Source organism: Eschscholzia californica, unplaced genomic scaffold (genome assembly GCF_041429995.1).
Source record: "Eschscholzia californica isolate CP2 unplaced genomic scaffold, dmEscCali1.0.p SCAF_1, whole genome shotgun sequence".
Taxonomy (NCBI): Eukaryota; Viridiplantae; Streptophyta; class Magnoliopsida; order Ranunculales; family Papaveraceae; genus Eschscholzia; species Eschscholzia californica.
The window spans coordinates 28,012,490-28,029,241 of NW_028238198.1; the positions used below are offsets into that span (position 1 = coordinate 28,012,490).

Below are 16,752 nucleotides of genomic sequence, written 5' to 3' on the forward strand. Positions count from 1 at the left end.
ATTAATTGTGGTAGAGTGTTCCACGGGTTGGATCCGACTAAAACCGTTCCCGACACAGATTCATTTTTGGTCCTCTGGTCCCAAACGACTATGCCAACCTGTTCAGTGAGTGTTTGGTTGTGGTCGAACCCTTGGGATCTAATCATGACACAAACGGTTTATTAAGTAATTGGTATAATTCAATGAGCTTTAAGTGCCTGGTTACTGTATGCACTAATATCGGTCGCCTATAGAAGTACTCTTTAGTTAGGGAGAGGACAGAGAACCCCATTACTTGTGGAGTGTGGCCAAATATCTGAGGGCCTGGTCGTGCCAAGTGGATCCATGGTATGGATTTTGCACGCCAAGTGGGTCCATGGCACGGCGTAAACTTTTCATCCACACCGCGAGTGGTTCTTGAAAGTTTGTGGCGGGAACCTGTATACTAGTCCTAGGGGCACGACCTATTGAAGAGATTAGGAGGTTTTTCTGAGATGTAGTTCGCCTATATTATGGAGATCAGACACAGTATTTTTTCACATAATGTAAGCAAGAGACTGGTTTCAATAACATACATCCTCCAAGAGTTTCCAACATGATTTTTAACCACCCAAGTCCATGGACCAAAATCAAGAGGGCTAGGGTTTATGATTTGCAAGAGTACATTTCCCTTCTAATTTCATTCAAGGGGTTTCAAACTAAATGGTATTAAGCTTCAAGATACTCACCCTTATATAACAGTAATTTAACAACCCCCATGGTAGCAATGAACAGTCTCATCAACTCCACAAGATAATTTTCAGAAAACCAACTCTCCACTATACAGTCTTCCCTCTTATCCAATCTCAAGACTTGTTGCAATCATTCAAAAGAACCCCGTCATCTAACATTGTTTACCTCACCCTAAACTTAATTTATAGAGCCCTAATCCATCGGCCACGCCAAATTTCATCACCACCTCTAAACACCAATGTTCCTCTTTCCTTCGCAATCTTGGATCGTAGGTTTTTAACTTTGACGAGAAAGAAAAGGAGATGATCAATATACCGTTAAAGTTAAACACACTTAAACCAAGTTTAGGAATGAATATGTTATATGACAAGATAGCTAACTTCTCAACGGAGAGAGATTTCAAGAGTAGTGTGGTACCTTAGGTTTGAGCACACTCGAACGGGTGCATGTTTCCTTCATTAGCAAATTCATGTCTAAAACGCTCTAGAAGCTCGAACGGCCTGTAGACGAGCAATAGAGAGGTGAAAAGTTACTACAGTACCAAAAGTAATACAGCTTGGGCAAAGGCGAACAAACAAACTTCATAATGATAAATGAGAGTTTGAGTAGTCCTGCTTACTGCAGATATTTTTAGGGTTTTTAGAAGTTAGTTTGGAATGGATGTACACAGTTCATAACAAGGATGGAAAGGAATCTTACAGGACAGCAGGGTTTCGAGACAACTTGTGTTGATTGTTCTCCATGACACTCAACACGTCTGCACTTTCTGGTCCCAGTGCTCCTCCAGCTACAAGTGATGGAACTTTAGCCTCTGGAGTCCATATCTAAAACCAAATATAATTTTTAGAAATGAAACATGTCAATGTTTACCACAAACAATCATGTCGAGAACTATTCGATATACCCACCTTGATCGTGTTATCGATCCCGCTGGTTGCAACGGTGCAATCGGATGGATGGCATTGGACACAGTTCACAACTAGGATGGAAAGGAAAAAAAGTAAAACCACATGTCTAAATGTGTAATAGATAATAATAAACTGAAAGTAGGTTAATGGACTCCGGAGTTCACCTGCTTCATCCCCTGCAAGCACTTTTATTAGTCTTCCAGTTCGTTTCTCCCAAATGAACCATCTTCCGTCATCACTTCCACTAGCAACATATTCTCCTGTAAGAGGGATCAATCAAGTACCAAATGAGAAATGTGAAGTTCCAACAGCCTATTTAATGGAAACTAATTACTTGTTCCATGTATCACGATAAACATAAAGCAACAGAACAAAATTCGGATTCCATGTACCTCTTTGACCAAGGAAGCTGGCCTGCTTTATGTCAGTCCCTACATTGCAGTGCCCAACATACCTTCGTTTCATATCGACAGCTGCTTCAGACTGAGATATATAAAAACATCCCATAATTGTTAAATAGGAAATAGATGACGAAAAGGAAACAAACACTAAAGGTCTGGTCAAAAATCAAAACCGAAGAACCGTAAGCAAGACCAGGCATATATCTACAAAAGTAACATTAGAATTCAAGCAATTTTTTCAACAGAAATCGTCATGGTTCATGTTGTTGCGAAAATGGAAAAACTAAAACACTAGAAATTTTAAAATACGCAACTACTTAGTGAAGCAAATAATAGGTTATGATTTTATTATGTATTAAATATTAATATGTAAACTTCATTCAGCCAATACCGTAAACAAATGTAGGTTGAGTCAGGTAAATCAAGTTCAAAAGGCTTTCTGACACGTTGGTAAAAGTAAAAATGAATCATTATAAGAAGGAATTTCAGGAGTATTACTCCGCAAAGAGTTGAAGTTCTTAAGGCTGGGAAGAAGAACAATTAATATAGAAAACTAACCTGACAAGCTGTGCTATCATTTAGCGACGAGGAAGATGAGGTAGACCCACATGAGCCATTTGTACAACTAGTTACTCTAGCTGAATCACCTCTCCGGTGAAATCTTAAATTTATACGAGGACCTGAGTCAACTGAATGACCTTCATCACCTGAAATTGACTCATCGAATTCTAGTTCCATTTCACCTTCATAGTCAGAGTCATCTCTTTCAGATCTCGGAGCATCTAATGATGCAGCACTGTTCACATCAGACCGGTATAGTATGTCACTCAATGATCGTACTCTTCCAGGTCGTCCTTCAGACTGTGATTGTCCATCATTACCCTTGTTGCTCTTTTCAGCTTCTGCTATCAAGCAAAACAAGAAGGTGTTGCAACTAAACCAGTATAAATGATAAAACTAAAAGTAAAGTTAGAATGATACTGATTCAAACAAGACTTTCCAAGAAAGAAACATAGTGAGCTAGGATAATAAGAATATATCGTTGGTTTTAAATATTGAGGAAGTTCAGGAAATTATAATAGTCCTGCCATGTACCTTCAGCAAGAAACTCTTTTATAAGTTCAACCTTCCCTGCTATGCTAGAGTTTGATGGCGCCAAAATCTGTGCCGCCATAGCATACTCCAGGGCATCTTTATGCTTTCCTAACTGCAGAATAAATTGACAATTGGGGTTTATGACAAGAGAATAAGGAAAGAACATTATTAACTTTTTAAAAGATAGTGAACACATTGTCAAAAAGAACACCAGCAATTTCTTGGGATCCTGAAGATAGTGAACACATTGTCAAAAAGATAGTTAATTTGCAAATTACCTGCGAGAGAGCGTCTGACATGTAGAAATGTGCCTTAAATGACGATGAATAAATATTTCGAGCCTTATTGCAATCTCTTATAGCCATGTGAACGTCATTTTTCCATTTCCTCTGAAAAAATGAAGTAAACTCAGATTAGGGTTACTAAAAGGTGCACGTAAATGAGGTTCACAAAGTAATCACAACAGTCAAGGGACCTTAAGAAACAAAGCTGCACGAATACATAATCCTTCATGCCTCAAATGAGGGTCTATATCAAGAACATTTCCGTCCAGCGCTTCATTACATGCTTCAATTCCATAATAGTAATTTGTCCCCTCTAAGGATATTTCTGCAGCTTGAATCAACTCCTTGCACTTGCTAATCTGCAATAACTAATTTGTATGAGTGAAAATGTTCTTGAGAAATCTTTCAAGCAAAACATGTATAACCCATCATAGCAAAAGTACCAACCGTGGCAGCAGCATGCCTACACCTTCCTCTATCATTCGATACGACCTCTTCTGTTGGTGGTTCCCTCTCTTCTCTATTGACAATAGGAACCAAACTTAGTTGTTTTTTAACATCTTCTGCTGTATACTTTGTAATACTATCACCACCTGAAAGATGAAGCAATAAGATTCATTTATATTTAACTAGTCACTTCCATTTTCAAGCAACTACACTGTATTCAGGTATCAAACATCGCCTCTGTCAAATTGCTGACAATATTCTCATCAATGAACCGTATCACCGCAATTTCACAGGGACAAAATTGATTAGCAAGAGCCTAGATATCTGATAACAATTTGCTTTCTTTTGAATATAACACGTAAAAAGGTAAAGTTAATTATCCCTGGTTTTGCATGTATGATACAGGGCAGCTTCAACTACAATAAAGACGGAGACACAAATAAAATTGATAGTCAAGTGCATAACATTTGTAGTTCCAAGGGCAGAAAGTACCATGATTTACATCCATAAGATAGACATGCTCTCCGCTATAACTAAGGAGAACCTCTTCACCGTTTGGACTAAAGGTTACATGAGTCAGGTGTAAACCTGGAGTTTCCTGCAAAACAGAAAGAAACAGCTAGTGCTTGAGCGATGACTACTAATGACTTAACATTCGGAACCCTAAAAGGCTGTAACAATTTTTTTTTCTGTGACAACATAATTCAGTAGTTTATACTAACATGATCAGAGAGATGCATCGGACAGAAATAATTGACACAAGGTGGTGGCTTCGTCTTCCTCTGACAAGAACTCCGCGGTGGAAGCATCCTTCTATCATATAAACGTGCAAAAGCATCACTGCATAAATTCAAATAACATGTAATCAGTTGACAAGGTAAGTAGTTGATTGGCATTTTATCATGTAACAGGAGGCGTACCTGCCGCCAACAAGAAGTAAATGAGGGCGTGTAGTACTGATATCAAAAGATTTCAAGGGAAGACATTGTCTAGGAGGCTCAGTTAGTGACTTTTTTGCTCCACACCGCAAATCAAGCTGTCATAGCAAAAATGCAAATTAAATGTAAAGATCCATAAACTTAGGGAAGAACCCGAACAACACATACAAGCACTGAAAAGTTGTCAATGTAATCATTATTAATCATTTGCACAGCAAAGAATCTAGGATGAGACATAGGAAATATATGAATGAGTCTTCTAGTTAATAGACCGATGATAGATGACCGCCTACAACCACAAAGTACAAGATAAGCCTCTATGTATTTACAACAATCCATGAACCAGCAATCAGATAAATTTGAAATACATACCCATCACCCAGTATATCACATCATATATCCATTTAATAGGTAAGTAGCAGATACAACCCAATATCAACTAAAAAGATTGTATAAATTGATAACATTCCAGCACGTCAAAATAAAGATGAGTTCAAGATCGCCACTCACTAGAACGTTACGACATTCTTGGTGAGAAGATCCAACTGGAGGACAAGAAGCACCCTCTCTGAAGTCATGTTGTCGCAAAGTTCCATCTTCACTCGCACTCCACACTACATTAGGATTCCCAACTTCCACCTGCATCATGAAACAATAATTACTGAAAATGTGAAAATTGTACAATGTATGTAGATATTAGAGAATTACATTTTCTTTCTAATGTTTTATGTGACAGAGCTACAAGTCCCAACTCCCACGTTGCTTAGGAATAAACTACGCTATATAAGGAAGCATCACGTTTTACAGCTTTCTAAGTGATTGAGGCCTAAATAGGCCCGCTGGAAGACAAAGGTAACCTAGGATCGGCGTACAACAAAATCAAACCTTATACCATGTCAAACTAGTTTGAGTGGGTCTTGATAATGCCTAAGTCAGGGACAATATGGGTGACATTAGGACGGGTATTACATAAAAAACACGCATGTCACAAAAAGAAAATACATTGGGTGCTCATATTTTCACCAGGAATGGACATTTACTAAAATGAGATCTTACTGCTAATTTTTTCACCCTCCTTGAGTGACACTGAAATACTGCTGAAGGTTCAATTGCACTTTGTTCATGTCTGCTCGTACTTGATCGAGATAAATTGAATAGGCGAACCTGCAAGAAATTGGTAAGTGTATTCAACTACAGTTCTCCAAGTAAATAGAAGAAGGCCTGTTGGACACAGTAATAAAAAGCAATCTAATGAAATACTAACTTCCGCGTCTCCAGCTCCGGACACAACGAGTTCATCAGAAGTCTCAGGAACAAACTTTGTACAAAATATGTTTGCCGTATGTCCAGTATCTATACTATGCAAAAGCTTCCTACTTGAGTAACTCCATATGTTAATCTGCAAAACCATTCGACAAGTTGAAATAAAACTTGTGCGTAGGTACTCATCAGCATGGAGAGGATTGTTTCACCCAGACATTATAAGGTCAATAAGAAAAGACAAATCAAGCACTCCGGGTTTGATCAAAGGAAGCAAAAGGGAATTAGATACATATCTCTACGAATAATATAACGACAAGAAACGACAGATCATCAAGAAACATTAAGGTTGAGTAGCAAGCATTATGACAGAGCTAAGCCTAATAATCACTTATCAAGTTAAAGCTATGAGTGGGTTACCATGCTTTTTCAAATATTCTTGGTGACATTTCTTTGATAAAATGTTTTCAAGAATATACTTCTAGTTCAAAAACTGACAACCATTCAAGGACAAGTTGAATCTCATCCATGATCCATCATTATAGTCGGGTTTGAAATTTAAGAAGAGAAAAAGGTAGGACTGGATGAAAAGGAGAAATAAAGAGATAAAGAAGCTTTACATGAGTATCATCAGATCCTGATACCAGGAGCGAGCCATTTGCGTTCCACGCCACGGCATTCACACATCCTTGATGACCCTATAGAAAACATCACACCTTAGATATCGTATTAATTAACGAACATTTCCACTCGAATGATGGTCGCTATGCATCCAACATGAGAAAATTTACAAGGTGCATAAAATACAGCTTGAGAGCGCTCCTATAAGTGGAATGGCAGTTAGACCAAGACATAAAAGAACCATGGACATTAGATATTGAAGGAATCTAATATATCAATAAGAAAGGCTCGGTTTATTCTAAACTCACAGATCTGCTTGTCATGAAAATTCTGACAGTGACGAAAGCTAAAGGTTTGGTGTTCAAGTGGTTTCTCTTTTCCCTTTTTCTTCATTAAGAAGCTCTTTCAGGAGTTATCCTCACTTACTATCATAAATTCGTATATATGGGATCCCAGATTAGTTTTATCATTGATACAGAGTAATAACAGGTTATTTGTCACTTCAACTAGCTTTCATGAAGAAAATAAAAAATGAGTAAGACTGGTTGAAGAGTTGCGCTAGGTGATAAACTACCTCCTGCACAGCACAATCCCTAACCAATGCATCGCTTCGATTTCTTAGTCTTTTATGCAAAAAAAGGACAATAGGTACTAGAACATTAGGAATGCAGTATTAGGTTTTAGAATCACATAAACCTCCAATTGTTGTTCCAAGGAGAGCCGTCGTATCAAAGAGGAGTGCATTTGCAATCTTTGATTAATATCCTAATAAAAAAGAAAACAAAATACCCTTAGTTCTCGTTATTACACTTGAGAAAAACATTAAATATAGTAAAACATTGATCGATAAAAGCAATGTAATAAGGTTGAATATTAGCAAGCACGGTATAAATAAGACATCATGAGCTTGATGTCTCATAGAACTGATGCGAACAGTTTGGCACCTATTCCACCTTTAAAAACAATTGAGAATATGGATGAAGCAGATACGTAATTAGTAAAAGAAACTAAGAAACCAATTCTCCATGGCAATATGTTTAAAAATATAATGTTGTCTCTATCCTAGTTGTTTCTAATAAATATATCATGGGAAAGTTGGATAAAACCCCTTCTGCCAATTCTTTTGTTACTTCATCTCCCTATATCAGGTTCGCACCAGTTCACTAATATTGCGTAAGATATGGACATGGTTTGAAAGGGAGGGCAAGCCTACAAACGTGTACACATGTCTTTTTAACCAAGACCAACAATTTCTTTTTTGAAAAGGCAATATATGTATCTGCGTCTCGAACCCGAGACCTAGAGGGTAAAAACCAACTTGGTAACCACTCCAGCCAAGGGTTGTTGTTGACTATCAAGACATTGCATACAAGATGTTGTAAGATTCTAATTTCTATCCATCCTTCCTTCATCCTTGCAAGAAAATCAAGCAAGCATGCAGTAATTTGACAAAGTACTTGACAAAATGGCACACATAATTTCAACAATGTGAATTTTAAATCTTCAAATAACACCAAGACTTAATATTTATCTATCTAAGATTTTTTTTCATCTTTAATGTTTAGCTCAACTAATACCCATGCTTAATCACTCCATACTAATTATGAAATTTCAAACATACTGAAAAATCCTGATTACTTCCACTCTAGAAGAAACAAAAAAAAAAAAAAAAAAAATTCATATATCTAAGTACAAGACAATACAAGTGATTACACAAATAAGATCAACAAGTAAAAAACTCAATTTGTTATGAGAAGAAAACCTAGAATTGAATTGAACTTGAATATTAAAATTGAAATTATGGGTTTTGATATGGGAAAAAAATAGAATTTACATGATGAATGTCGATGTTTCTGCCGTCCAGTAAATTTGTGATGTTTCCATCGGAAAAATTCGTCATCAGCGTAGAAGGAGCTTGAGACATGTAGAGGAGACGATGAAATAAACCCTAATTTTGTTTCCGTATGATGATTTAACTGTAATAAGTAAGTTTTCGAGAGAGAGAGAGAGAAAGAGAGAGGATTTCTTTCTCTTTGTGTTTTCTGGAATAAACGGAGACGGTGGTATTTTTGGAATTAAAAGACACGATTCGTGTTATCTCAACGTTTCTACACCTTCACATAGATGCATACGAAATTACGAATTTCTATTTCCGTGGAATTGTGTTTTCCCTCGTGGAAATCAATTTCTTCCCACGACATTTTGTTGCCCAATTACTTGATGTTGTTGACATAAACTTGAAAACTGTTGAGATTCTATTAGAGGTGGAATCCACAATTATTGAATTTGGGTTATCAAATGTATAAATAATAAGCTGAGTTTAGGCTCTTTAACATATTTTTGGGTTGTAGGCCTCTTTAATTAGTAGTTTAACTTAGGTGGTTTATCGTGAGTATCACATCCTGGTTATGTATCAATGTAATGACAAATGTAGATCGTGGTTATTTCAGAAAAAAAATTCTTCCCACACTTTCAATTTAATTTGTTTATAAAGTAGAATTTGGTCGTGGTCGTGATGAAACACCACAATTTTCCAGATTAGAAAATTTTCATAAATATTTTATGTTTTATCTAATTTTTCAGGATAATAATCAAACACATCTTTTTCTTTTTCTTCATCTCCTCCCACCACCAAGGAGCGTGGGTGAGGGGTGCATCTGGTGCAGACGCACCAGAACCCCTTTACCGAATCCATGCTTCAAGTATTGCGAATGAAAGAATTTCTACAGTATATGTTGTTCTAACAATGACATGGTATACAACTTTCTTGGTTCAACATTTTTCTTAGGCATAAGAAGTCCCTATTTTGAATCCCATCACAACCTAAATGTGTCTGTTAATTAAGTTATTGAGCAGTGGCCTTGATAGGCCCCCGTGCTATTTAAAGTTCTATTCGTTTCAACTTCTACAAGCCTCACTTTCGACAAAAAAAAATAAAAAATCTTCTACAAGCCTCCCATAAACAACACAAAAAGCCTGCTTAAAAAAAATAAAATAAAAGACCTACTTATAGATTTTCTAATGACAAATGTGACGACAAATGACTTCAAGGCCTTTATAGACATTCTAAAGGCCACTTTAGTCTTCAATTTCTAATTTTTTATAGTCTTCTCTCTCTCATGGAGTACGTAATAAGCTTTCATGTCTTCTCTCCCATATATATATATATATGTATTATTTTATGTTTTTCTGATAAATTTCTATTTGATGCATCAGATTTTTTATGTCACATGATTGTATAAGAATATTTGTTTTAATTTACATAATTGCAATTTTCAGGTGGTGAGTTAATTTGCGTTCTTAAACTTATATAATTACATTCAGCATAGGTTAAGTATTTTTAACAGAGTTAGTTATGTAATCACTGTAGACATTAGTACTTTGTCGTTTACATAAACATATATCAATGATATTTGATAAAAAAAATGATTTGTTAGACAAATTATTTAAATATTCAATTCTTAGATCATATGAACTATTTTTTAGAACTCACATCATCATAAGAAGGCGCGCAGATGAAATTTTACACCCTCCCAAAATTTCGGCGAAGCCACCGCAACCACCACCTTCACTATTATTTAACTCTGTCTCACTCCTTTCTCTACTAAATCTCTTTTTCTTCTTCTTTTTCCCCTTCAATGAAAGGAAGGATTCTCAACGAAACAATGAGGATAGAGAGAGGAAATGAAAGATAGATTAAGATTTAGTAAAGAGGTGGGAGAGATTTAGCATAAAGAAGAAAGAAAGGGGAAAGACATTTAAGAAAGATAGTGAAACGAGAGAAAAATATTTGGAAAAAAATAGCGGATGGAGAAGAAATTGTAGCTGCAGGCATGATGAAAACAAAAGAGAAACAAAACAATTTCACTCCAAATTTTATACTCGAAATTTTTTTCTTCTTATGCAGCTGCCTATAAAATATGGCCAAATGTAAAAGAGTTAATTCCTATTTGGCCCCCTACTTTGTGCTTCTTTTATGGTCTCTTATTTTTCATAAATTCAAATATGGTCCCCCTTTTTTGTTGTAAATGTCATAAGTACCCTTCCTGCATATATTTTTTCAAAATAAAATTGTTTCCAAAAAAGAAATTTCACCTCACTTACACCCCACATCTCTCTCCAACTCACCACTCTCTCTCTCTCTAACTCACTCCTCTCTCTTTCTCCAACTCACCTTTATTTTCTCCGACGAAGGTCGGCGACCGGGAAATTTTCCAGCCGGCAACCTAAACATTAAAAAAAACTTTGTTCTCTCTCTTTCTAAACACTCCGGCGAAGGAAAACCCTTCGCTGGAGTGAGTTTTTTGATAATTCGAGTTTTGAGCTCTAAAGTGTCAATTCTAGTAAAATGCCGAGAAGATGGCATTTTGAAATTCTAAGTTCTAATACCTCAAAATCATCAAAACCAGACTTCTTTTCAAATCCAATCAGAACCCACTTAGAGCAAACCAACACAATTTCAACCTGAACCACAAAACCCTAGTTTCAGAAAATTGATCTCGATACGGGTCTTGCCTAAAAAAATCAGCCAAATCAATAACTTAAATCTTCATTTTCTTAGCTAAATATCTGAAACAAATTAACAAAATCAAGATAAAATTTCAGCTGAAATGAACTAATTCAACCAACAAATAAGAGAAAATTAAAACAAACTGGAAATAAAAGAAGATTAACAGACATCATTAGCTACAAAAAAAGTTTCATCTAAACATTGATTGAACAAATTAGAAGTAAGATATGAATAATTTAGAGTAAATTCCTATATGGCCCCCTACTTTGTGACCAGCTTCCTTTATGGCCCCTTTTTTTTCGTAAATTCAAATATGGCCCCCTATTTTCAGGTAAATGTCATTACTACCCTTCTTAATTCTAAATTTAAAACATTAAAAAAAAATTATTTCCACCTCACCCCTCTTTCTCTCCACCTCATCTCTCCCTACACCTCACCCCTCTCTCTCTCCAATTCACCTCTCTCTCTCTCCAACTCACCTCTCTCTATCTCCAACTCACCTCTCTTTCTCTCCAACTCACCCTTCTCTCTCTCCAACTCACCCCTTTCTTCTCCGACAAGGTGGCCGGCCGAAAAATTTTCCGGACGGCCACCTTCAAACCTAAAAAAAAAAATTCTCTTTCCTCTCTCTCTAAATTTTTTTTTTTAAAATCTCTCCACTCTCTCTCTCTCTAAAACGCGAAGGGTTTCCCATCTAATACTACAAGTAAACTAGATGAGGAGAGATTTCTCCCAAATCGAAATTTTATAAGTCAAATTACATATTTTATTTCTCCCAAATCGAAGAACAATGTTGAAATTGAGAGCTTTCCGTCCAACCAACGACAAGATCGTGAAGATTCAGCTTCATCCAACGCATCCATGGCTTGTCACAGCTGATGCATCAGATCACGTCTCTGTTTGGAATTGGGAGCATCGCCAGGTTCATTCATTATTTTCTCTTTATCTCTCTCTCTCTCTCTCTCTCTCTCTCTAGATCTATGAACATCACAACACTTCTTTTTTAGGTTTAATCATCGATTTGTATTTTAGGTTATCTATGAGCTAAAAGCAGGTTGAGTTGATGAGAGGCGTTTGGTTGGAGCGAAATTGGAGAAGCTTGCAGAGGGAGAATCAGGTTTAATTTCCTCAGATTATTGTTTTCCTTCTTTTTGTTTATCTGAAACCCTAAATGGCTCGATTTGTTCATATTAAAGTTTAGTTTCTTAAGTTCTGTACAGTAGTGGTCGAATTTGTCATTCTGATAGTGATTGAGCCATTGAGGAGGAAGCACAATTCTAGTAGATAAATTGATGAATGAAGGCAATATTGCCCTCAATGGAGATTATGACCTAGTTTACTTGTAGTATTCGTGAACAAATCCTCCGGCGAAGGGAAACCCTTTGCCGGAGTTTTAGAGAGAGAGAGAGAGAGTGGAGAGATTTAAAAAAAAAAAAAATTTAGAGAGAGAGAGGAGAGAGAATTTTTTTTTTTTTTAGGTTTGAAGGTGGCCGGCCGGAAAATTTTCCGGCCAGCCACCTTGCCGGAGAAGAAAGGGGTGAGTTGGAGAGAGAGAAGTGAGTTGGAGAGAAAGAGAGGTGAGTTGGAGAGAGAGAGAGGTGAATTGGAGAGAGAGAGAGAGGGGTGAGGTGTAGGGAAAGATGAGGTGGAGAGAAAGAGGGGTGAGGTGGAAATAATTTTTTTTTATTGTTTTAAATTTAGAATTAAGAAGGGTAGTAATGACATTTACTTGAAAATAGGGGGCCATATTTGAATTTACGAAAAAAAGGGGGTCATAAAGGAAGCTGGTCACAAAGTAGGGGGCCATATAGGAATTAACTCAATAATTTACAGAAAATCTAGACCATTAAATTTTGATTCTAAAAAAAACTCGAAATCGTGCGACTAAACCAAATAAAACCCAAGTCAAACAGTATATATAAATCAAATAACTGAATTGAGAAAAGAAATAGAAAAGAGTCTGACCTAATTTGATCGAGAAGTATACTATTTGATCTTCTTCGTCGTCTCTGATCGATTTGGTTTTTTTTAGAGAGAGAAAGTGGATTGGGCTTCTTTTCTTATGTCGTTGGAACCTTCTTCTGGTTTTTCTATTTCGGGTTAAAACGTGCCTTCTTCGTCTTGATCATCATCTTTCTTTATGAGAGGTTGAGCCATTGTTGTTATTAGTTGCAGAGATCTGAGTTTGAGTTGGGTAGGAAGAGTTTTTCTCTCTATAAATTTCTCTCTTTTCTTGGGAGTTAAAAGAAGTAGAAATAGTGGCACTGTCCACGGATGGGGTTTGAGACTTTGAGCTTAACTTGAAAAATTTCTTCACAAACAGATCGACTCCGGCGAAGGGAAACCCCTTTGCCGGAGTGTTTAGAGAGAGAGAGATGAGAGTTTTTTTATGTTTAGGTCGCCGGCTGGAAAATTTTCCGGGCGACGACCTTCGTCGGAGAAGATAAAGGTGAGTTTGAGAGAGATAGAGAGAGAGAGAGAGAGAGAGGTGAGTTGGAGAGATATGTGAGGTGGAGAGAGATGTGAGGTGTAAGTGAGGTGGAATTTCTTTTTTGGAGATAATTTTATTTTGAAAAAATATAGTATATAGGATGGGTACTTATGACATTTACACCAAAAAAAGGGATCATATTTGAATTTATAAAAAAATAGGGGCCCATAAAGGAAGTTGGTCACAAAATAGGGGCCAAATAGGAATTAACTCAATGTAAAAGTATTATAAACTTAACAAACATGGTAGATCTAATATGATTACAAAATAACTATTTAGGTCAAAAATATAATTAAAAAAAACTAGTGGCAAGAATGAGAGATGAGGTCTTCCGATGAGAAACTCCAACCAAAATTTGAGAAGAAAATAAGGTATGTGCGTGTTTGTGAATATCAAGTGTGTATGAATAGTCTAAGATGTATCGTAATAATGTTTTACGTTATTAATGTTAGTATGCTCCTTTCAAACAAAAAAAATGTGTATGAATAGTAAAAAATGTGTTTTGGTCTTGTGTGGATAGAACCTGTGTAAAAATTTCCCTTAGTATTATCCACAAGAAATTGGGTTCTAGACAGGGGCTGCCTTTAAATTTAAACAACCTTCTTGAGTGTTTTTTGATTGGACTGGATCACCCAAATGTCATGGGTTTTTATGTTTTAGGAAGTTATATAGGCATGGCTAATTTTACAATCCCAACCTTTACAGGCCGAAGGGGATGTCGTCAGCTGTGAGGTCACTCTCTTTATAGTTTGACTAATTAGAGCATCTCTAATGCAACACTCAACAAAAACTCAATTAATCTGATGTGTCAAGTATGAGTTGAGTTTCTCTTTCCTAGGTTGCACTATTGAGATACTCAATTCAAAATTCATCTCCAATGCAATACTAAAAAGAACTCAACAATTGAGTTTTCTTTTGAGTATCTCAATATTTATTGTTGCCACATCATATTGAGACTCTAGTTGAGTGTTGCATTGGAGAGTGTTTTTTGTCAAAAACTCGAGTAGTCCTATGTGTCAAATTGAATTTTGTAAGTTGAGTGTTGCATTGGAGATGCTCTTAGAACTGGGCACATCACTCTTCAATTAGTGATTGGCCCAAATTTTCTAAGTCGTTTAATATTTTTTTTCATATTAATTGTTAGTGGCCACCATTATTGCCACAGTGGCGCACAAACCACAATCGACACCATCTCATCAAGAACTCTGTCTTAAATATCTCTCCGACAACCACCATTTCTTCTGATCGCCTCTCTATAATCAAATTATAGAGGGTTTCAATCGAGCCATCTCTCTTAGAAAAGAATAAAGTTTTGGGGACAATTTATTGGATTGGATGTGATGATATAATAAACAACTAATAGCAATTAATTATACTGATAGAAGTCTCCAAGATTGCATTTGGAATGGGAGTGGGTATTATATATAGTAACTTGTGATGCTCCCCTTCCACATATGGAACAATCAAACAAATCGTATGCCGGCCGAAAAGGAGCAATCAATCTCATAAATTCCTCATTGATTACTTTTTTATCTTGTGGTTCATATAAGATAGCCAACGTCGTCCCACTCTCTGCCACCCATTCACCAACTATAGGTATTACTCAGATAAACTATAGGTATTACTCAAATAAACTTAAGTCCCGCCTAGAATAAAATAAATTACAAAAAGTTGTGTATATCGTATTAAGTAGAACATTCATACTCTGCAAATATTCTTGAGGACCCGGACTATATTTATATATATTGTCTAGAATGAACTTTAGATTCCTTCAACCACAACGTACAGATCACCAATTATAAATAGATAGGAAATCATTGAAATGAAATATCGTTCGGTAGATTCTAGGATATTTCTATATCATACGAATAGTCTCTCTACAGTTTGTCCCATTTGAACATACAGTGGCCCAATTGTTTCTTATGCTCACCGATCATTGCACCGTGTATTTTCACACTTTCGCCCGTTGGACAAATTATCATGAACATATAGGCCCTCTATTTGGTGGAAGCATTGGGGGATGGTGACAACTCTAGAACTGTTTGATTTTAATCACTATCTCTGTCAAGGGGGCGCAGGCCAATATATGTGGGTGTGCCACTCATATAAAACGTCCTTTCATAAAAAATCAATTTTAATTGGGTGATAACGTGTGTCTCTCTATCGTGAAAATTATCATTCAAAATTCACTAACTCTAAAGTTCAAAGCCTCTCAATTCAATTCAAAACTAAATTAGAATTATATGATAGTTTTTACTTTGTAAATATAGAAAGTTGTATTATTTTCAAATCATTTTTGCTTCAAGTGGAGATCATGATAAAAATGAGAAATGAACCTGGATGTGACTTCCTATATGAGAGAGTCATGTCCAAATCAAATTTAAGTCGAACAGGAAGACTATGTAACAGTAGGCCCACATGAACTAATATGAACCAAATACAATGTAAAAGCCTATAAGATTAAAAGCAAGGTTGTCACAGTCCATTAGTTGGAAGTAAATTTAACATCAATTTTTTCATATCACTTGTCAAAAAAAAATGTAAACAAATTACACATGGGTCGTCCCTTATTAATGTTAGTAGTGATATTCTATCATAGATTTTTCATATTTAAATTCTGATCACGTAAACCTGGTCAGAGTTCTCTCGACTTTCATTTTGGAAAAACATCATTTTTATATTTATATTATATTTCATTATTTCTTCACTATCGTTGCACTATGTTTACAGTCCGTTTATAATCAGTAAGTAAAAATCCACTTCATCCATTATGTGAACTAAGAAAGGTACCAAAATGGTTGGCTTTCTTGGAAAACAAGAAAAAATTTCAGAGCACGAAATTTTAAAAGAAAATTGTGTTTTTGGCAAACTTCTTCCATGTCAACAAAAGCTTATTCTTCTCTCTCGTCTCCTCCCATCTCCGACCAATGTGGGATTATCGCAACAATCTTTGCCTCACAAGTTATTATGCCAAGACTTGTTACACCTGACCTCAAGAGGTAAAATTTCTCCCACACTTATAAATTCATCCCACACCCCTTCCAAAACCAATGTGGATTATCCCAACAAAGAAGAGTGGAAGATTT

The 16,752-nt window shown here is 36.1% G+C and overlaps 1 protein-coding gene across 1 annotated transcript; it reads right to left on the bottom strand.

The window, feature by feature from the left end:
• Positions 1-656: 656 nt before the first annotated feature.
• ASG2 (transducin family protein / WD-40 repeat family protein) lies at positions 657-9,123 on the bottom strand. The gene is made up of 20 exons (XM_086652243.1): positions 8,500-9,123; positions 7,362-7,430; positions 6,665-6,742; positions 6,049-6,183; positions 5,841-5,948; positions 5,295-5,423; positions 4,767-4,882; positions 4,569-4,686; positions 4,339-4,444; positions 3,847-3,992; positions 3,591-3,758; positions 3,394-3,504; positions 3,116-3,227; positions 2,579-2,922; positions 2,012-2,102; positions 1,784-1,879; positions 1,620-1,690; positions 1,411-1,535; positions 1,129-1,211; positions 657-991 (listed from the first exon to the last, which is right to left on the bottom strand). The coding sequence occupies exons 1-19, from the start codon at positions 8,587-8,589 to the stop codon at positions 1,130-1,132; spliced, it is 2,295 nt and encodes a 764-aa protein (XP_086508369.1). The 5' UTR covers positions 8,590-9,123; the 3' UTR covers positions 657-991; position 1,129.
• Positions 9,124-16,752: the final 7,629 nt, after the last annotated feature.

Excerpts from the sequence above, each read along its gene's own strand:
- ASG2 (XM_086652243.1), bottom strand. The coding sequence starts at position 8,589 with ATGTCTCAAGCTCCTTCTACGCTGATGACGAATTTTTCCGATGGAAAC. Across the intron at positions 5,424-5,840 it reads GGAGGGTGAAAAAATTAGCA|GTGGAAGTTGGGAATCCTAA; the intron begins GTAAGATCTCAT and ends TTCATGATGCAG. Across the intron at positions 4,687-4,766 it reads TTACTTCTTGTTGGCGGCAG|TGATGCTTTTGCACGTTTAT; the intron begins GTACGCCTCCTG and ends GAATTTATGCAG.